This window comes from Coregonus clupeaformis, chromosome 21, assembly GCF_020615455.1.
Source record: "Coregonus clupeaformis isolate EN_2021a chromosome 21, ASM2061545v1, whole genome shotgun sequence".
Lineage (NCBI taxonomy): Eukaryota > Metazoa > Chordata > Actinopteri > Salmoniformes > Salmonidae > Coregonus > Coregonus clupeaformis.
In genome coordinates this window covers 13,307,791-13,330,592 of record NC_059212.1, presented here as the reverse complement: position 1 = coordinate 13,330,592, position 22,802 = coordinate 13,307,791, and the positions used below count along the sequence as shown (strand labels likewise).

At 42.4% G+C, this 22,802-nt stretch overlaps 1 protein-coding gene across 2 annotated transcripts; it reads right to left on the bottom strand.

Annotated features, from left to right (window-relative positions):
• Nucleotides 1–5,197: 5,197 nt before the first annotated feature.
• LOC121534569 lies at nt 5,198–18,975 on the bottom strand. Of its 2 annotated transcripts, XM_041841145.1 has the most exons (3): nt 18,866–18,975; nt 16,395–16,567; nt 5,198–6,062 (listed from the first exon to the last, which is right to left on the bottom strand). In XM_041841145.1, exons 2-3 carry the CDS (start codon nt 16,558–16,560, stop codon nt 5,644–5,646), a joined length of 585 nt encoding a protein of 194 aa, XP_041697079.1. In that variant the 5' UTR covers nt 16,561–16,567; nt 18,866–18,975; the 3' UTR covers nt 5,198–5,643. The 2 variants fall into 2 exon arrangements, with proteins under 2 accessions (XP_041697079.1, XP_041697078.1); XM_041841144.1 differs by lacking the exons at nt 16,395–16,567; nt 18,866–18,975 and adding an exon at nt 10,273–10,744.
• Nucleotides 18,976–22,802: the final 3,827 nt, after the last annotated feature.

Below are 22,802 nucleotides of genomic sequence, written 5' to 3'. Positions count from 1 at the left end.
TATTTTGGCAGCCTACAGATATATTAGTCTTCTCTTTTCAAATGGAGTAGTATTCTGAATTATTTCATTTCTTTCTGTACAGACAGCAGTAATTCTATAACTTTGGCACATTTATTTCAATTTATCAGGGGTGCTGAATCTATAAGGGAAAATGGTCATATTAAATAATTGAACAAACAAATGATGAAGTACAATGCTGGAGAGATGAGAGTTGCAGGCTCATGCCTTAATAGGTTGTTGTTTGTTTAAAATGGGACCATGATCATTTCTCAGTATCTTTCATCTTTCAACATATTCTCACCAGACCTGGATTAAAATAGTAATTGTTTTCTTTCAAATATGTTGAGTGTTTGATTGAGACTGCCTGGAGGGCCTGTTTCACCTGGAGGGAGGGTCTTTCCACTTTAGGGTGACACACAAGAGAGAGGGAGAGAGATCATAGAAAGTTAATCTCATTCTAGTTCTGTGAGAGATAGGCTACAGGCGTGCTTCTCTCTCTCACCACAGCAACAGCCATGCGTTGGTCTCAAACGTAGGCTACAGTGTTGCGCAAACCTAAGCCCGGCCGGCCCAACCTGAATAAATTCTTAGAATAGCCTATAAGGCGCAGGCTGAAAATCTAATTATTAACATACTTCTTTTAGGGCGCAGGAAAATTAATGAGAAGGCAACTCGAATTAACTCTGATCGCTTTTATTCAAATTTTTACATTGCAAACAGTGAAAGTTATTTGTCATGCCACAAGAGGTACCAAATCCTGCCAAATAGGTTCCGGAACGAAACAGTCCAAAAATGAGAGGTGCTAGATCCTGTTCTGGCAGGATTCGTCTCAAATTAAGCACTGGTAGTCTTTCTAATTAACAGTTATGTGTAAAATATAAGACCAAATGCAGGGATGGTTGCGATGTCCATATTAGGACAGCCTCAGTCTCAGCAGCACTTGTTCTAAGCTGTCCGTACATATATTTTGTATGTACTGTATCATATGAATATCAACATTTTTACAACTATGATATGGACTCAACATCTACAGGTCAATCTGTCTGTATAGATTGTATATTCTGCTGTTTTTAACGAAATGCTGAGAAAAAAGTGACATTGTTTATCAACCTGAGAACTGTAGACGGCTGATGAGAACAACCTAAGGTTAATCTTTTCTCCATGAGACTTATTGTCTTAATTCTTCATCAATGATGAAATAGTGGCAAAGAAAATGACTGAAAATGTGTTTTTTGTACATAAGACACATTTCTATAATTTCTTTACCAAGTAGATTATAATAAAGTTATCAATATCAATGGTTACATACAAGTGTTGTTCATTTTGAAGGACTAACAAAACAACATCAGTGTTTAATGGATCTCGCATCTTGAACATAACAAAACATTTACATTATATAAAAAGTGTCAAAAGACTATATACAGTGCCTTCAGAAAGTATTTATACCCCTGACTTATTCCACATTTTGCTTTGTTACAGCCTGAGTTCAAACTTTTTCTCACCCATCTACACACAATACCCCATAATAACAAAGTGAAAACATGCTTTTAGAAATGTACATAAGTATTCACACCCGAGTCAATACACGTTTGAATGACATTTGGCAACGATTCCAGCTGAGATTCTTTCTGGGTAAGTCTCTAAGAGCTTTTCATACCTGGATTGTACAATATTTTCCCATTATTCTTTTCAAGCTCTGACAAATTGGTTGTTGATATTGCTAGACAACCATTTTCAAGTCTTGCCATATATTTTCAAGCAGATTTAAGTCAAAACTGGAGCTCGGCCACTCAGGAACATTCACTGTCTTCTTGGTAAGCAACTCCAGTGCAGATTTGGCCTTGTGTTTTAGGTTATTATCCTGCTGAAAGGTGAATCCATCTCCCAGTGACTGGCAGAAAGCAGACTGAACCAGGTTTTCCTCTAGGATTTTGCCTGTGCTTGGCTCCATTCCGTTAATTTTTTATCCTGAAAAACTCCCCAGTCTGTAACGATTACAAGCATACCCATAACATGATGCAGCCACCACTATGCTTGAAAATATGGAGCGTGGTACTCAGTAATGTGTTGTATTGGATTTTCCCCAAACATAACTCTTTGCATTCAGGACAAAAATGTAATTGCTTTGCAAATTTTTTGCAGTATTACTTTAGTGCCTTATTGCAAACAGGAAGCATGTTGTCAAATGTTTTTATTCTGTACAGACTTCCTTCTTTTCACTCTGTCAATTAGGTTAGCATTGTGTAGTAACTACAATGTTGTTGATCCATCCTCAGTTTTCTCCTATATTGCCATTAAACTCTGTTTTAAAGTCACCATTGGCCTCATGGTGAAATACCTCTCCGGCAACTGAGTTAGGAAGGACGCCTGTATCTTTGTAGTGACTGGGTATATTGATACACCCTCCAAAGTGTAATTAATAACTGAACCATGCTCAAAGGGATATTCAATATCTGCTTTTTTTTTCTTATCTACCAATAGGTGCCCTTTGCGAGGCATTGGAAAAGCCTCCCTGGTCTTTGGTTGAATTTGTTTGAAATTCACTGCTCGACTGAGGGACCTTTCAGATAATTGTATATGTGGGCTACAGAGATGAGGTTGTCATTAAAAAATAATGTTAAACATTATTGCACACAGAGTGAGTCCATGCAACGTATTATGTGACTTGTTAAGCACATTTTTACTCCTGAACTTATTTAGGCTTGCCATAATAAAAAGGGGTTGAATACTTATTGACTCAAGACATTTCAGCTTTTCATTTTTAAATAATTTGTAAACATTTTGAAAAACATAATTCCACTTTGACATTATGGGGTATTGTGTGTAGGCCAGTGACAAATAATATCCATTTAAACAATTTTAAATTCAGGCTGTAACACAACAAAATGTGGAAAAAGTCAAGGGGTCTGAATACTTTCTGAAGGCACTGTAAATTCCTAAAAATCAAGGATATGTTGTTTTTACAAACAGATCATCTGCATTGCGGGGTGTTTTCAGAAAATGAAAATCATTGCATATCAAACAATAACATTTGCATCATCCTTACGATACTAATAATCAACTACATTTACATTTAAAAGCACTTCTCATCCGATGAGCCCAAAGCACATTAATGAAGAGTGGCTCATTTAGTCCCACACCTGAGAAAAGTCCAACATTAAACGAAACATAACTTTTAAGTCTTTATAAAGACTTCATAAAACCTTTATAAGGGTGACATATAAATCATTAATAAGCAAACGGCATGCCATATAAGTGTGGATTGTGTTAAATCCAACAATGTACAGTACTAGTCAAAGGCTTGGACACACCTTCTCATTCCAGGGTTTTTCTTTATTTTTACTATTTTCTACATTTTAGAATAATAGTGAAGGCATCAAAACTATGAAATAACACATATGGAATCATGTTGTAACCAAAAAAGTGTTAAACAAATCAAAATCTATTTTATATTTGAGATTGTTCAAAGTAGCCACCCTTTGCCTTGATGACAGCTTTGCACACTCTTGGCATTCTCTCAACCAGCTTCATGAGGTAGTCACCTGGAATTTACATTTACATTTTAGTAATTTAGCAGACGCTCTTATCTAGAGCGACTTACAGTTAGTGAGTGCATACATTTTTCATACTGCCCCCCCGTGGGAAACAAACCCACAACCCTGGCGTTGCAAGCGCCAACCTCTACCAACTGAGCTACAGGAGGCCTTAAATGCATTTCAATTAACAGGTGTGCCTTGTTAAAAGTTAATTTGTGGAATTTCTTTCCTTCTAAATGTGTTTGAGCCAATCAGTTGTGTTGTGACAAAGTAGGGGGGTATACAGAAGATAGCCCTATTTGGTAAAAGACCAAGTCCATATTATGGCAAGAACAGCTCAAATAAGCGAAGAGAAACGACAGTCCATCATTACTTTAAGACATGAAGGTCAGTCTACAGAACATTTCAAGAACTTTGAAAGTTTCTTCAAGTGCAGTCGCAGAAACCATCAAGCGCTATGATGAAACTGGCTCTCATGAGGACCGCCACAGGAAAGGAACACCCAGAGTTACCTCTGCTGCAGAGGATAAGTTCATTAGAGTTACCAGCCTCAGAAATTGCAGCCCAAATAAATGCTTCACAGAGTTCAAGTAACCTCTCAACATCAACTAATTATATCATAATTAATTTATGTATTTGCTTACAAATTATTTGAGTGTACAAAACATTAGGTCTTTCCATGACATAGACTGACCAGGTGAACCCAGGTGAAAGCTATGATCCCTTATTGATGTCACTTAAATCCACTTCAATCAGTGTAGTTGAAGTGGACGAGACAGGTTAAATAAGGATTTTTAGCCTTGAGACAATTGCGACATGGATTGTGTGTGTGCCATTCAAAGGGTGAATGGGCAAGACAAAATATTTAAGTGCCTTTGAACGGGGTATGGTAGTAGGTGCCAGGCGCACGGGTTTGAGTGTGTCAAGAACTGCAACGCTGCTGGATTTTTCACGCTCAACTGCTCTTGTGTGTATCAAAGGACATCCAGCCAACTTGACACAACTGCGGGAAGAATTGGAGTCAACATACTGGGCAGATGGCGTCGTGTGGGTGAGCGGTTTGCTGATGTCAACGTTGTGAACAGCGTGCCCCATGGTGGCGGTGGGGTTATGGTATGGGCAAGCATAAGCTACGGACAACGAACACAATTGCATTTTATCAATGGCAATTTGAATGCACAGAGATACTGTGACGAGATCCTAAGGCCCATTGTTGTGCCATTCATCCGCTGCCATCACCTCATGTTTCAGCATGATAATGCACGGCCCCATGTCACAAGGATCTGTACACAATTCCTGGAAGCTGAAAATGTCCCAGTTCTTCCATGGCCTGCATACTTGCCAGACATGTCACCCACATAGCATGTTAGGGATGCTCTGGATCAACGTGTACAACAGCGTGTTCCAGTTCCCGCCAATATCCAGCAACTTTGCACAGCAATTGAAGAGGAGTGGGACAGCATTCCACAGGCCAAAATCAACAGCCTGATCAACTCTCTGCGAAGGAGATGTCGCACTGCATGAGGCAAATTGTGATCACACCAGATACTGACTGGTTTCCTAATCCACGCCCCTACCTTTTTTTTTTTAAGGTATCTGTGACCAACAGATCTGTATTCCCAGTCATGTGAAATCCATAGATTAGGGCCTAATGAATTTATTTCAATTGACTGATTTCCTGTAACTCAATTGCGCATGTTGCATGTTGTGTTTATATTTTTGTTCAGTGTAGTATTTATGAAGATTTTATGAATGTTCTATAAAGCCTTAATAGGTTGTTGTTTGTTTAAAATGGGACCATGATCATTTCTCAGTATATTTCATCTTTCAACATATTCTCACCAGACCAGGATTCAAATAGTAATAGTTTTCTTTCAAATATGTTGAGTGTTTGATTGAGACTGCCTGGAGTGCCTGTTTCACCTGGAGGGCGGGTTTTTTCACTTTAGGGTGACACACAAGCTTAATTAAGCACAGCTGAAGCATCTGAAAGCAAACAAATATTATATGAACCCAGGTCTGGTCTGGACAGCATGGGATTCTGTGAAGTGAACCCACCACTGTCACCCAATCAACTGTAAATAATCATTTTCAACCAGTCCTAAAATCACCCAATGGTGAACTGAAGATCATCATCACTATCCTCCACCACCTCTCCTTCCATCCCTTCGTCCTCGTGACTCTCTGCCCTCGCCCTCTCGCTGGCCTGGATGTAATTATCCTCTATGAAGCCATCGTCGTCATCAGTATCCAACCCTCGGTGGGTCCCATTACCTCCACCTCCTCTGCCCACCATGCCGTGCCCAGGGAAGGTCACCTCGTCTGGGCTGTGCTGGCTGGCTGTGTCCCCCTCGGGGAGCAACGAGTGGCGGTAGCTGGCTAGGTAGCGGTGGAAGAGGCGGCACTTGACGGCCACCACGATGAACAGGGAGATGGTCAGGGCGGTGGCCAGCGCTGCAGCCAGGTAGGGCCAGGTGTTGGAGTTAACGTCCCCACTAGGGGGCCCAGCCTTGGTGGAGTGAACAGCTGTGGGATGCAGGGGACAGGAGAATGGGGTAAATTCTGAGAATATCCTGAGTATTTACCAAATACCCACCACACTAGCATACTACATAGATTGAAGCAATGTATTGAGCAAGCACCCTAGGTGGTATGCTAGTGTGGAAATTGGAACATAAGCATATTTATAGTAATTTAATTATTATTAAAGAGTTACTGAACATTGTATGTTTATTTTTTCACTTTGTCCAAACTAATACTGTATGTAGCCTGTACCAAAACATAAAGCTAATGCGTCAAGGTATGTCAGTAAACTGAAACAGTGTTATTTTTAACTCTAAAAAGTGTTAATTTAACATTGGATTAGTGGGCCTTATATGTACTCTGCGTAGGCATTAAATGTAACCTGGGCTGGCTTTATGGGCGGCCTTAAGGGGGCCCGCTCTAACTACCTCCTTGCACGTCCAAATAAACTATTGAAATATTGATATAGATTGATTTTACCGAGACGCAGATAAAGCATCCGAGCGAGCGAAACAGAGCCCCTCTGTCTCAGTATGTGTAGACCATGTATTTGTTGCTGTCTGGACCAAAAGAGTATGGCATGTAATATTATTTCTGTCCAGGCAGTATCCGATACATTGACTACACGTAGTAAGACAGAGGGGCGCTGTTTCGCTCACTCGGTTGCGTTCTCTGGTGAGAGTTTCAGCAGAGAAGAAGAGGAGAAGCGAGAGGGCACACTCTCACAAAAATCTTTACAGAATAAGCACAATGGGTTGCTATGGGCATAATCTGCAGACCTAAACTTGTCATCTGCCTTCCCGCCTTTGGGCCAACAACTCCCATTGTTAGGGTGGAGACATGAGCATCTCGTCATTATATACAGATCTCTGGTTTCAGCCTCTCGTGAATTGGAAAGGAAAGTTGGCGGGTGCACAGTGCACTGTTAGGATGCTGGCTTCCCCTAAAGTAAATTGATGTTTTGCCAAAATTATATAATTACTCCTGTCTAAATAAAAACATTCAAAGTACTTCACCAGAGAGCATAACTTAACCACAGAGGACCATTAGCTTCTTTTAAAATGGCTGTGGATTGTTTCAAATCACAAGTGTGTAGGCCAATGCCTATTTGGGAATCCAGCTATTTGGGCAGCGCACGTGGCAATATGTCTAGCTAATTAAGTTGCGGCTTAATTTAAAATATGTGTGAAGATAATGTGTCTTGAGTATAATAAAACATTTTGGAACAAGGGGGAGGGATGTATGGCGACGATATGGCGTGTCTCGCTCCAGAATGCATGCACTCAGCTCTCCAGAATGCGCTCAGCTGTCTCCCGCCAATTCTTGCCCATTCATTGTTTCATTGTGTGAATTATTTGCCCGTTGATGGTTTATTGTTGATCAATTCTCCATTACATATGTTACCAGTAGGCCTAGTAAATGTACTATTAATCCCTCTTCATTTGGTTACATACATTTCTGTTAATGCATGTATTAATTACAATAATTTACCATTCTCATTCTCGGAGGGGAAATATTGTTTGTAGAGTTCACAACATGCTACATTTGTGAGTAACAAGTTTTGGTTGATTTGAATCTTTTCATTTTTCATTGTCTTTTGTTTGGAGTGCTCCTTGAGCAATGAGCATGTGTCTGGTTTCTCTGTCCTGATAACGTTGAGGGAGGACGCGCCTGCGTATGCGTAAAAGTAGGCCTACCTGGTGCCCATTTGGCAATGTCTGATTTCTGATTGTCTTAACTCACCACATCCACCACTAATAAGCTGAGGTTCTCCGTCATTTTTACTTCACCTCACACATAGTAAATTAAGTCTTTTTTTTAACATACATTGCAAATGATAGTTCCTCAGTATTTCATAAATCTTTCCAACACTCACGGCCTCGATAATCACCAAGCCTCGGTGTGAAAGAGCAAAATATCATGATCTGATGAGCCCATATATCCAGTGGAAACGCTTGAAAACGCTTTAAAAAACACATCTGTCCAGAGCTCACTGGCGCGGGAAACGCTTGAGGGTCCGGAATAGGCTAGTTGATACAATGTTGCAAGTTCGCTAACGACAGGGCCGGATTCAGTTGATGATTTGATACAATGTTGCACTTAACTAGCAATAGCTCAAGTCAAGACAGATAGAAAGGGAGGTAGACAGGTGGAGTAGAGAGATTAATGTGATTGAAAGAACCAGAATTTTCATCAGGATATTTTATACTGTTTTTATTTGTCGGCTTTAGGCCTATGTACTGTATTTTACTTAGTTGATGATGGAAGTTATAGGCCTACTGCTGCATTGGCCCATAGGCTATCTGAGTTCTATGCGCTCATTTCTTTCGCCGCCAATGGACCACAGTGTATCAATAACCAGGTTTCCATCCAACCTTTTTATGCAAGTAAAGTGCATGTTGGATAAATAATGTCATGACAAGCCCGATGGAAACTTTCCAAATGTCGACAAAACAAAATAAGCTAGACAAGGTGAGATCTTTTTGTATCAGTAAAATGAATTATGCGGGAAATGTCGGTGGAAACGCTTTTGATATAATAACCATCATATCGAAGTAAACTTGAAGTTACGCCATGACATGTTGTGTGGTCCTCCCACTACGATTCATCAAGAAAGTATGCCGTTCACTAGGCTACTGATTAAATAAATTATGATGAACTTCACATGGTGGTGAAAGTGCAAGGTGATGAGCTTGATGCTCCTTTCCAATAAATATCGAGGGTCTTATTCTGGTGACATGATCATCGATGCTTGCCTGCTGTTTGACAAATAAAAATAATCTTGCTCTTTTGTTCATAAAAATCTAATCATGTAGGCTATATGTGTGAGCTCACGTGCCAATACCGGAGTGGGCACACTCGCTATATAACGCAACATTTTTGGTGAGAAAACCATCAGTAGAGTTGAAAATGCGAAGGAAACCCATTTAACTTGTATTTTTTATTCGGTACTTGGGAATTTACCGCAAAATGTATTTTTATCTGCACTACGTCATCACGCACAGCCTTTTATCTGCAACAAGTCAATTTGATGGAAGCATCTCTGGTGGGAAAATTTACAAATAGTTTTTATGTCGATTTTAGAATAGTCGCATGAAAATCTGGCGCCAATTGGATGGAAACCTAGCTAATGTGTCCATATGGCAGAGGCTGGTGCTCTCCCCTTAGTTGAATTTTAACTTTTAGATTTTTATCATTTTACTTCAGATTTTTATATGATTAACCATGTGTCAATGATTTTGAGAAACGAAAACGTTATTATTATTGAAATGAAACTGTTCCACGAAAATGCGCATACTAAAATAATCATAAGATAAGCAGATCGGTAGAAATGGTAGGATAAATTGTAAGCTTCTCCAAACTTGAAACCCACGAGCTGCCTATGGTCTTTACTTCAACGGCCATAAAAAAAAATTGAACGTGCAAGCGCGTGCACACATAGGGGGTCCGGTGAAAAAAACATGCCCGCCTATGGCTATCAAAGGCCCGTCCAACTGATTCGTTCTGACGCCGGCCCTGAATTAAAGGTACACTAGTGAATTTGCTGTGAGAATGAGACGAATCAAATGCATGTATTTGTCTGTTGTGAATGACTTACTGTTTGTTGAGGCAAGGTTATCTGTAAGTGGTGTTACATAGATGCTGTGTTCACGATGCATGATTAATACATAATTCATGGATTATTTGATGTAGTAAATAAATAAATGATTTATTGATGTATAGGTAACATTTAAATGTGATGTAACAGGTAAAATTAACGTTAGGCCATTGTTTGTGTTTTTATGTTCCATCCCGGAACTAACGTTCTCTGTTGTGTTCCTGCTACAGAATTTGTTAATTGGCTGTGTGCAATCTAATTTAAGCAGATCTTAGTCTGAGTTATAATTGTTGATGGCAGAGGCCAAGAAAAACAGTAAAGGGACTTTCAAGGGACTTTAAGGATTCAATAACCTCTTTTCAGGACAAGCAGCCAACGAGGTATTTTGTTCAACCTGTAGAACTTTGTTTATATTCGCGCCAAGTGCCATTTCTATTGTCGCGCCAAGCGCCATTTGTATTGTCGCGCCGAGCGCCATTTGTATTCTTTGTTTCAGTACTGTATAATTTATCAACGTTACTGTGTTCATTCAAACATATAGTTCTCACGGCGTGACGTGGATGCATCGGAGAAAAAGACGTTCCAGGCAATAATCACGCGTTTCAAGGAACCAACCTGTGTCTGTTGTCGTGAAGAGAGCTACAGTGAGAACTCGCCTGCTCAACACAGGTAGGAGAGACAACAAGACCGCCGCGGGTAACGACGCAACGAAGATCCAGCAGATCAGATAAGCAAAGCCCATGACATTGTCGGCATAGCGACTGCAAGCAACGGTGATTGGACTGTGTTGAAAGCGCAACTTTTCAGGCCAAAAGCACTCTACCACAACATTCAAGTTAAGGTGGGATGAGAAGTGGTTCAACTTGGAAATTGCAACTAAGGACTCAGCTCTATGAATCTTACATACTGTGCTTAGCCTACATGTTTTGGGGATAAGAATGTGCTGGTGTTTGTGGTTGTTACGTGTTACGAGATTTAAAGGGAAACTTAACTCCATAAGCAAGTGAACACGTTTTGAGTAAAGATAAAGGATAATCATAAATTGAAATTAAGATTAGTGTTTTATGAAAAGTGGTGTTAGCCAAGCTTAAAGGGCAATTTAAGCAAAGTTTAAAGGGTACCTCCACTGATGTGAAATTATTTTATTATGTGAAGTGATATGTGATTTAATGCATTATACGCATATTCATTCTGTGATTAAGGTTTATACTAAGTTTATTTGTACCAAAGTAATTTTCAATCTTATTTTGAAGTTGAAGTCAACTTGAAGTCTAGCTAAATTTAAATGCTGATAGTTATCTTGATGCAATATTGAAGTTTATATTTAGAAGTTAGGCTACCCACCTAGTCTTCACACAGTTAAGGAATTCATACAGTTATTAACCTTCCTGGCTAATCACAATTAGGCCTACTGTAACTTACATTCACCCATAGCCTAATATAAATCCAATTCAAGCTCAATCGTTGAGACACATATACCACATCCATCTCAAAATGTCAGACACAAGCACTGAGACATGCCGTGAAATTACCAAATCACCTGCTCAACCCGACGCGACAGACACAGAGTCTGCAGAAGAAGTGGAAAGGCTACGAAGAAGTGAAAGAACCCGATCCCTAACAGAGAAAGGAAAATAACTTCAAGAAGAAAGGCTGAAGAGTGTACAACGTCGGTACAGGATCATCCATGAGAAGTGGAAGTATCATGCAAGAATAGGCAAGGAAATATTGACTGATTTGGCCTCTGAGGACGAATTAAATGAGCTGATTGAGAACATGAAAAGCACCTGTTCTGATGTACAGGTCATTTATGAAGAGTTACGTAGAATGCAAACTCCTGAACCAAACACGTGCATTTCGCTTTCAGGATTTATCATTCAAAAGGCAGAAAGGCAACTTAAAGGGCATACGGCGGATGAGGAGGAAGAACCTTGGCCTGATGTTGGCTCGATCCTAGACTCAACAGGTTCTCTATCAAGGCCACTGTCTCGTCGATCAAAATGTGGTTCTATCCACTCTAGCATCCACTCAGTCAAAAGAAATGAGGCTGCAGCTGAAGCTGCCGCATCCAAGGAGATTTTGGCAGTGTTGGATGAACAAGAAAGGGAAGCGATAGAACTTCAAAGGCTAGAGGCTGAAGGAAAACAGCGGCTGACACAATTTGAATCTGAGAACCTAGCCAGACAACAGGCAATGCAAGACAAGCGTAGAAAGCTTGAACGTCTAGAGGAAGTGAAGAAGTTGAACGCTGCAAGAGCTTGAGTAAAGGTCTACGATCAGGTCGAAGACAATTTTGAGACAACTGACTTTTTGCATGATTGAGCCAGCAGGAGAATTTCAAGTTCTTAACCTCACAGTTCCTCCAGACCACCCTCAATCTCTACCAGTCACAACGCAAGCCCTCTATGCCTCAAGTCCCTCATTCATTCCTCAACCTCTACCAGTTACAAGTCAAGCTCCTAGTCCCCAAAGTCCACAATTGGTACCTCAAGCGCCACCAACTTCAGTGTCCATGCATCAAGTGCAGAATAGCTCTGATCTGGTCAACATGCTAGCAGAAGCTATAAGTGCCAATCGTCTCCCAACACCAGAGCCTGCATTATTCAAGACTGGCAGCTATCTTTCGAAACATTAATAGACAGGAAAAACATTCCAAAGAATGAAAAACTGTATTACCTAAGAAAGTACTTAGGTGGTGCCGCAAAGAAAGCTGTTGAATGATTTTTCCTACTAGGCACTGAAGCAGCATATGACTCAGCCTGGCAGCTGTTGCAAAAACGTTTTGGAGACCCATTCATAATTGGGAAGTCCTTCAGAGACAAGCTGCATGGATGGCCAAAGATAAGCTCTAAGGATGGTTGTGAACTAAGAGACTTTGCAGACTTCCTCAAGAGCTGCGAGGCTGCAATGCCCCACATTAAGACATTGGAAGTTCTCAATGACTGCAATGAGAGTCAAAAGATTCTGCTGAAGTTGCCAGATTGGCTGGTATCCAGTTGGAACCGCAAAACGATGGAAGTCAGACAAGCAAACGCTGGGTACCCACCATTCAAAGTGTTTGTAGACTTTCTATCGAAGGAAGCAGATCTCACTTGCAATCCTATATCCTCAATACAAGCGCTCAAGAGTGTGGAAAGCGAGAAACCAAAGCATCCACAAAGTCAAACCATTCAAGCAAAGACACTGTCCACAAACACAACACAGAGCAACATCCCATCATGCATTTTTTGCAAAAGAACAGGACATGTCCTCGTCACATGCAGAAAGTTCAGTGAACAGACGGTTCAAGATCGTGTCAAGTTTGTGCAAGCAGAAAAGCTTTGCTTTGGATGTTTGAAGACTGGTCATCACTCAAGAATGTGTGATAACAAGAGTACATGTGAAAGATGTCAGAAGAGACACCCGACATGTTTGCATGATGACAAGTTCAAGGAACATCAAAGGTCAACACATCCAAAGGTAGACGACTACTCAAAGCACAGAGCAGACACCAAATAGCTGCAGCAGCAATTACCAACAGAGTCATACAAGAAGGCCTAAGCACACAAACGTCCTCAATCATACCAGTCTGGGTCTCGTCCACAAAACAGCCAGATCAAGAAGTTTGTCTACGCGCTCTTAGATACACAAAGCGATACGACTTTCATCCTAGATGAAGTGGCCCAAGACCTCAACACAAACAAAGAGAATGTCAGTTTGCGGCTGTCCACAATGTCAACAGTCATACCCTGCCAGAAACTGACAAGTCTACAAGTGAGAGGGTACAACTTTAGAGAAAAGGATCCCATTGCCACCACTTTTCACACAAGATTTCATTCCAGCAGACAGGTCGCACATTCCAACTGCTGAAACAGCTCTTAAATGGCCTCATCTGGAACAATTGGCAGACAAGATTCCACCACCACTGGATTGCGAAGTAGGCCTTCTGATCGGCTATAACTGTCAACAAGCCCTTCTTCCAAGGGAGATCCTGTCCGGTGAAGAAAATCATCCATATGCACAGCGAACTGATCTCGGCTGGAGCATTGTTGGCTGCTCGACTCAAGCAAGTGACTACGGTGATGCAATAGGAACCAGTCACAGAATCATAGTGCGACAAGTGACACCTGCCGTGCAGCCATCAGTTGAGCTGAAGAGAGAAGTACACTTTGTGTGCAAAACTCAAGTCAAAGAGATCAATCCAACAGACATAATCAAGGTCCTCGACAAAGAAGTGATTGCCGCTATACCACTTGCAGAACGTGCCCAAACCAAGGATCTAGACATGGCCCTAGGAGAACTTCACATCGAGCGAGCACAGGGAGTTCAGTGGTGCGTCGAAACAGATGAATTCCAATTCAGGGTCGTAGTTAAGGAAAATCCACTGACAAGGAGAGGTGTTCTCTCAACAGTCCCTTCCGTCTATGATCCGCTGGGGTTTGTGGCTCCCTTCATACTAGTTGGCAAACAGATCCTTCAGACGCTATGCAGAGACAAAGTAAGCTGGGACGAAGATCTCCCCGAGCACATTCTGCCACAATGGGAGTCATGGTTTAAGGATTTGCCTCACTTTGCAGCCCTGAAGATTCCAAGAAGCTACCTTTCATCGAGCTTTGGCGAGGTCAAGCGATACGAGCTTCACAACCTTTCAGATGCAAGTCTCAATGGATATGGTGCATGTTTGTATCTCCGAGCTATAAGTGAAACAGGACACATCAGTTGCTCACTTGTCATGGGGAAGGCAAGAGTAGCCCCTACCAAACTAACGACTATCCCAAGACTTGAATTGTCGTCAGCTGTGACTTCAGTCTGTAATGGTCATGTCGTCAAAAGAGAGCTCGAGATTGAAAACCTGCAAGAGTGTTACTGGACGGACTCAAAAATGGTCCTTGTTATGTGGGCAGCTTGTCTCTCCCTTTTCTGTTTCCCTTCCTCCTTGTTTTGTCCCCTCTGTGTCTGTTGTATCTGTATGTGTGTTTGTCCCCTTTATGTGGGTGTGTCTGGAGTGGATCAGGGGGCGTGCTCAGGATCTGCCTCTCCTGTGCAGCTGCGGGTTGTTTCCAGTGATTCCTGCCTACGCAGCTGCATCCTATTCTCTAATCAACCTGCACTACTAATTCCGGGGCATGGCTCTCCACCGGCGCCAGATCGTTGTTCTTACCAGAGCGGTAACTTGGCTCACCAGTAAAGTTATTTTGTCTTTGTCTTCAGCCTGGCTCTCCACTCTCCTTAACCTGTCATTTGTTTTGTCTTTAGTTTCGGACATACCTCCCAACCTGCCTGCCTTCCTGCCTGTCGGCCTGCCTGCCTGCCTGCCTGCCTGCCTGCCTCAGCCTCTCCTTCCTCCGGAGCCGACTAGCCCACTCTGTTCCTTTACTTCAGTTGTTTTTGGACTAAGACAATTTTAACTTTTATTAAATATTTTTGTTTCTTCCACTCCCTTTGTCGTGTTTGTTTCTCTGAGTGCTGGGTTGAACCATAGCCTAACAGTCCTTGGCTACGTGAACAACGACGCCAAGAGGTTTCACACATTTGTAACAAACCGGATCCAACGCATAAGATCAAGCACAAACCCTGAACAATGGCAATATGTCAGCTCTGAAAATAACCCAGCCGACTACGCCTCAAGAGGGCTGAGTGCAGTTCAGCTGAAAGAGTCTAACTGGCTGAAAGGACCCAACTTTCTTTGGCAGCGGAGTCTTCCACGTGAAGAGGAAATGGTGTGAGAAGTAGAAACAACCGACCCTGAGCTTCGCAAGGCCCATGTCCACGCAGTCAAGACGAAAGAAGTGAATTCAATAGTGAATCGCTTCATTAAAGTTTTCTGACTGGTCCAGAGCAGTGAGAGCCATTGCCAGGCTCCAGAAAGTTGTTAGGGAATTGAAAGGACTTCAACCAAGAAACGAGTGGAAGCTTGCCAGGGTTGTAGAAGCTCATCCTAGTGCAGACGGCATGGTGCGAAAGCTGAAGCTACTAGTCAGTGACACTACACTTGGTAAAGGAAAACCACACACTAGATCAGTCCACCTTGAAAGGCCTATTCACAAAGTAGTTACCTTACTAGAGGTTAACTAAATCACATACGTTCATCACGTTCATTCAGACTTAAAACATTTTATTAATTATTTTCATAATTTTTGTTTAAAAGAAAATCCCACGTTCCAAGTTAATGAGTGATTTGGTGGGAGTGTAAGTGGTGTTACATAGATGCTGTGTTCACAATGCATGATTAATACATAATTCATGGTTTATTTGATGTAGTAAATAAATAAATGATTTATTGATGTATAGGTAAGAGTTTAAATGTGATGTAACAGGTAAAATTAACGTTAGGCCATTGTTTGTGTTTTTATGTTCCATCCTGGAACTAACGTTCTCTGTTGTGTTACTGCTACGGAATTTGTTAATTGACTGTGTGCAATCTAACTTAAGCAGATCTTAGTCTGAGTTATAATTGTTGATGGCAGAGGCCAAGAAAGACAGTAAAGGGACTTTCAAGGGACTTTAAGGATTCAATAACCTCTTTTCAGGACAAGCAGCCAACAAGGTATTTTGTTCAACCTGTAGAACTTTGTTTATATTCGTGCCAAACGCCATTTGTATTGTCGTGCCGAGCGCCATTTGTATTCTTTGTTTCAGTACTGTATAATTTATCAACGTTACTGTGTTCATTCAAATATATAGTTCTCACGGCGTGACGTGGATGCATCAGAGAAAAAGACGTGCAAGGCAATAAACGCCCGTTTCAAGGAACCAACCTGTGTCTGTTGTCGTGAAGAGAGCTACATTATCATCACCTTTCATCGGAAAGTTTCTTTGAAATGGTTGACTTTCTCCCAGGACTGATCGAGGAGGATGTGCACCTGCAATAAGTGCCCTCCAGAAACAAAAGGCCACGATCGCACTGCAGGCCAGATGTTCCATGATGGTCCTACAGAAACAAGAAGATTTGAGTGACATGATGAGAAAGTTAAATAATTAACTCACTGCCTATTCCTAATCCTTTCTGTGTTATAAATAAAAAGGGTCCAGTCTTGTCACTGTCAGATGAAATGCACACATTAGAAAAAGTTGAGAGGGTCAGGAGTGACCTGATATCCTTGATTGTAGTAGAGAAGTAGGTCCTTTAATGTCTAACTTGAAGGGGTCAGTGGGTGAGACACTTGTTAAAGATGCACTATGCAGAAATCGCTCTGTCATTTCCCGCTTGCTAAAATGTTTATAGTTATGTTTATAGTAGTTATAGTTTATAGTTAATTTCAGTTTATGTGACAAAACAAGCAAGTATACTGTAGAGAATCATTGTACCATCTAAACCATTGTGAAATATATTTTCCATAACCAAAAATATTTTCAGCTGTTTGAAGCTGGGGAATGGTGCAATTGTGGCCTGCAATTCGGGGCGTTCCTGCATGTGGGCAGTCCTGCATCTCCAGGAACCCCTCTCTATACTTCTATTGGTACATTTTAAAGTTAGGACAGGTGGGAGGCGGGGTTGTTCCAGTACAGTAGGTGGCGTTAATGCACAATAACGTTGGATGCCAGTCGCCGATAAACCCCACAGAAGATGGGGCGGGGGCGACAACAGTAGCTAGCTAGCCGTACACAAGTGGTAGACAGTATCCTTCGCCCTCGCCTATCAGGCACTGTTTTCCCGCAGTTCTGTTTAAACGGTGAGGGCAGGTGTTCGGCAGGCAGGAGCAAAGGACACCGTGTGCTAGCTTAGCCAGCTAGTCCTAAGGAGGACACCGGTACACAGTTAGCTAGTACACGGTGTCGTCCTAGCCTCCAGGCTGTGCTAGCGAGAGGCGGAGACGAGTGGTAGACAGTGTCCTTCACCCCGCATGTCGGGCACAGGTTTCTCCAGTACACAGCAGGCGGGAGGCGGGGGCGAAACTGTGTGCTAGCTAGCTAACTAGCAAGCTAGCATACGGTGTCGCTAACTAGCAAGCTAGCTAGCACATGATGTCGCCTTAGTCTCCCGTCTGCTGTGTACCGGAGAAAACTGTGCCCGACAGGCTAGCACACGGTCCCGCTAACTAGCATGCTAGCTAGTTAGCTAGCACACAGTGTCACCCTAGCCTCCCGTCTGCTGTGCTAGCGGGAGGCGGTGATGACTGGTAGACAGTGTCCTTCGCCCCCGCCTGTCAGGCACGGTTTTCTCCGGTACATAGCAGGCGGGGGCGACACTGTGTGATAGCTAGCTAACTAGCAAGCTAGCACACAGTGTTGCCCCAGCCTCCCACCTGCTATGCTAGCGGGAGGCGGGGGAAACCAGTAGACAGTGTCCTTCACCCCCAGATAATACTTTTATTTCCCTTTTGACCCAAATTGTAAAGTGTCACACAAGCATGAAGATGTCGTGCTCATGCAGGAACCAATGGAATGCCCACATGCAGTAAAACTCAGAATTGCGGGCTGCAGTTGCACACTATTGGAATCTGGTGTACAAAACCGAAAGTAAAATATGCAAAATCAAACTTAAGAATGGGAAGCATAGAAATAGCGCACATAGAACATATCTACTGCTTAGACTAGCTTTCAATGAGAATGACAGATCTATAACACACATTTCTATGTGAATTTGGTCAGGTGGGCCAAAAATTGACATATTACAGCTTTAACACAGATAGACTAAACTCCTCTGCCCTGTTCCACTCTAGCCCTTGGATTGGACACATTGATAGACTGAAGTGTCCTCTCTTGGACTCAATGCCGTAAACAGTTTATGCATAAGAATGAGGGTTAACTAAATTAAGGAAAAGTATTGAATTTACACTATACTGTCCAATCCATAGTTAACACTCATTCTAATGCACCAACTATACCTCTTGATAAAAACAAGATGAGAGTAATAATATGATATTCAACACAAAAAGTGACAAAAAAACCACTGGGGTGTTGTCACATTTTCAATAACCACCCGCAATCAACCAAGGTTGAAAGTAACAATTACATTATATCAAGGTTGTCACCACAAGTATTGTGTTGATTATCTTAAAATTGCTCATAAACATTTTCCAAAACACCTCAATCACAAATTCTGAAAATTAAAGAGGGAATCTCCAGATTATGTCGAGTCTCGTGATACAGACAGGGTACATCAACTAGTTTCTAGGTCAACAACATACCATGGTCATATGACCACCGCATGCTTATAACTGACATTACTCAAAAGTATAGCTAACTACCTCTTCATATGAATATTAACACAACTTATATTACATACCTGACAATGTTTGTTGATATTCAAGTGGATTACAAACAGAAGCTTCAAGATTTACTGGTGTTTTGTCCCCTTGTTTAGCCTTTAAATAGCCTACTGCATGGAGACTTGTGCTAAAGGTTAAATGAAGTGTCACTGACTGCCCCATACATAGCCTTAAGAAAGAGAAAGTTAATAAGTAACTGTTACGAACCCCGTGGCTTTAAAAGTCTAGGGTGGATGGAAAAGAGACCCGTAACATAACTCATGCAAATTTGAATCGTGACCCGGAAACAGTGAGAACAAAAATACACTGACAACCAAGCTACCGTCAAACACAAAATGTTTATTGTGAACACACGGTAAAGGTTTGGGAAAAAGGGCTGAGCAGGACCCAAGGAATGAAACAATAATGTAAGAAAATCCTAAACTTATCTTGCCTGCCTCAAGAACCGCTAAGCTACTGCTAACCATACAAAAATTACAGTGGGTGGTCCGCTCATGTCTAACTAATGTTTTTAGACAATGTTCTTTCTACGGGTAATGTATGCCCAAGGGAAACTTGCTAAATCCCCCTTTTCCCAGAAACACACAACATAGTTACCATACAGAGTAACCAGCAAATGAGTGAGTACACAAAAAACAGGACACCACAGTATCCATACGCACATACGGAAATAGTCTCTGTCAGCAAACACAACTGACTGGCTTTTAAAACAATGGGATGTGTGATGTGAGTGAAAAACCAGAAACAGGTGGTGCAATGCAGAGGAATGTCCACTGATTGGTCCACCTCAGCAATCAGCAGAAAAACAAATGTCAGACAGGTGGGACACTCCAACGACCACCAATCAGGAACATAAAGGACACCTGTGATTAGGGCAGAAGGAGAGGAAAAACACAAAAACACATACAGGATACCTGTATCCGTAACAGTAACTTTAGAACTGTGTTTGGTTTGTTTCCTATGTCCATCCCTTAATTCAGTCAGCTATTAAAGGCTCAACAATGTGCTGATAATTGGCTTAGTAATGGATTAAATGGATTCAGTGCGGCTCCCGAGTGGCGCATCGGTCTTGAGGTGTCACTACAGACCTGGGTTCGATCCTAGGCTGTGTCACAGCCGGCCGTGACCGGGAAACCAATGAGGCGGCACACAATTGGCCCAGCATCGTCCGGGTTAGTGGAGGGTTTGGCCAGCCGGGATTTCCTTGTCCCATCGTGCTCTAGCGACTCCTTGTGGCGGGCCGGGCTCCTGCAAGCTGACTTCGGTCGCCAGCTGGACGGTGTTTCCTCTGACACATTGGTGCAGCTGGCTTCCGGGTTAAGCGAGCAGTGTGTCAAGAAGCATTGCGGCTTGGCATGGTCGTGTTTCGGAGGACGCATGGACCTTCGCCTCTCCCGAATCTGTAGGGGAGTTGCAGCGATGGGACAAGACTGTAACTACCAATTGGATATCACGAAATTGGGGAGAAAAAGGGGGAAAGTAAAAAAAAAAAAACTTTAATAAGATTATGGATTCAGTGGGGAGAGTAGTAGTATTTTCCTTGGAAGCACCCATCTCTGTAAGCCTTGAATTCATTTGAGATGGTTAAAATGGAGTGTCAATAATAGGTACAGTGCATTCAGACCCCGTGACTTTTCCACATTTTGTTAAGTGGCACAGCGGTCTAAGGCACTGCATCGCAGTGCTAGAGGCGTCAATACCGACCCGGGTTAGATCCCGGGCTGTATCACAACTGGCCGTAATCGGGAGTCCCATAGGGCGGCGCACAATTGGCCTTCCGGGTTAGGGGAGGGTTTGGCCGGGGGGGCTTTAGTTGGCTCATCGCCCTCTAGCAACTCCTTGTGGCGGGCAGGGCGCCTGCAGGCTGATCTCATTCGTCAGATGAACAGTGTTTCCGCAGACACATTGGTACGGCTGGCTTCCGGGTTAAGCAGGCGGGTGTTAAGAAGCGTGGTTTGGCGGGTCATGTTTCGGAGGACGCATGACTCGACCTTCGCCTCCCGAGCCCTTTGGGGAGTTGCAGCGATGAGACAAGATCGAAATTGGGGAGAAAAAGGGGCTAAAAAAAGAAATAAGAATATGCATAAGATATACCTTTCAACACACATTTTGATATTTTTTACATTCTAAAATACCATGATGGTAAGCTAAATAAATACCTCCTTGTCAAGGCTAGGAATGTTATAAATTGATTTGCATTTTAATGAGGGAAATAAGTATTTGACCCCCTCTCAATCAGAAAGATTTCTGGCTCCCAGGTGTCTTTTATACAGGTAACGAGCTGAGATTAGGAGCACACTCTTAAAGGGAGTGCTCCTAATCTCAGCTTGTTACCTGTATAAAAGACACCTGTCCACAGAAGCAATCAATCAATCAGATTCCAAACTCTCCACCATGGCCAAGACCAAAGAGCTCTCCAAGGATGTCAGGGACAAGGATGTAGACCTACACAACGCTGGAATGGGCTACAAAACCATCGCCAAGCAGCTTGGTGAGAAGGTGACAACAGTTGGTGCGATTATTCGCAAATGGAAGAAACACGAAATAACTGTCAATCTCCCTCGGCCTGGGGCTCCATGCAAGATCTCACCTCGTGGAGTTGCAATGATCATGAGAATGGTGAGGAATCAGCCCAGAACTACACGGGAGGATCTTGTCAATGATCTCAAGGCAGCTGGGACCATAGTCACCAAGAAAACAATTGGTAACACACTATGCCGTGAAGGACTGAAATCCTGCAACACCCGCAAGGTCCCCCTGCTCAAGAAAGAACAAATACATGCCGTCTGAAGTTTGCCAATGAACATCTGAATGATTCAAAGGAGAACTGGGTGAAAGTGTTGTGGTCAGATGAGACCAAAATTGAGCTCTTTGGCATCAACTGAAATCGCCGTGTTTGGAGGAGGAGGAATGCTGCCTATGACCCCAAGAACACCATACCCACCGTCAAACATGGAGGTGGAAACATTATGCTTTGGGAGTGTTTTTCTGCTAAAGGGACAGGACAACTTCACCACATCAAAGGGACGATGGACGGGGCCATGTACCGTCAAATCTTGGGTGAGAACCTCCTTCCCTCAGCCAGGGCATTGAAAATGGGTCGTGGATGGGTATTCCAGCATGACAATGACCCAAAACACACGGCCAAGGCAACAAAGGAGTAGCTCAAGAAGAAGCACATTAAGGTCCTGGAGTGGCCTAGCCAGTCTCCAGACCTTAATCCCATAGAAAATCTGTGGAGGGAGCTGAAGGTTTGAGTTGCCAAACGTCAAGAAGATCTGCAAAGAGGATGACTTGGAGAATATCTGCAAAGAGGAGTGGGACAAAATCCCTCCTGAGATGTGTGCAAACCTGGTGGCCAACTACAAGAAACATCTGACCTCTGTGATTGCCAACAAGGGTTTTGCCACCAAGTACTAAGTCATGTTTTGCAGAGGGGTCAAATACTTATTTCCCTCATTAAAATGCAAATCAATTTATAACATTTTTGACATGCGTTTTTCCTGGATTTTTGTTGTTGTTATTCTGTCTCTCACTGTTCAAATTAACTTACCATTAAAATGATAGACTGATCATTTCTTTGTCAGTGTGCTAAAGTACAAAATCAGCAGGGGATCAAATACTTTTTTCACTCACTGTATTCTCTCTTGTCCTTTCAAATGTTGCCTTTTAGGGTTAAGATGAAGCCGGCTAAGATGACCCTGAAAAACCTGTAGAGACGGACACGTCACCAGGTAGATGCTACTTTGTTTGAAATAAAGTTCTGTGACATTGAATCAAACGTCTACATGGGGAAGGTATCAAGGTCTTTGTGACTAGGCCCTTGTGTTTTTCCTGGCCAATTCACATGGGAAAAACCTAATCATGGCCGGAGCATAGCGTAGCCACAGTAAAGTGACGAAGGTAACGTTCAAATCCCGGGTCTAGAAGACAGGAACGGAGCTCACTCTTCCA

Excerpts from the sequence above, each read along its gene's own strand:
- LOC121534569 (XM_041841144.1), bottom strand. The coding sequence starts at position 10,696 with ATGATTATCCTTTATCTTTACTCAAAACGTGTTCACTTGCTTATGGAG. Across the intron at positions 6,063-10,272 it reads CTTCACGACAACAGACACAG|CTGTTCACTCCACCAAGGCT; the intron begins GTTGGTTCCTTG and ends TGCATCCCACAG.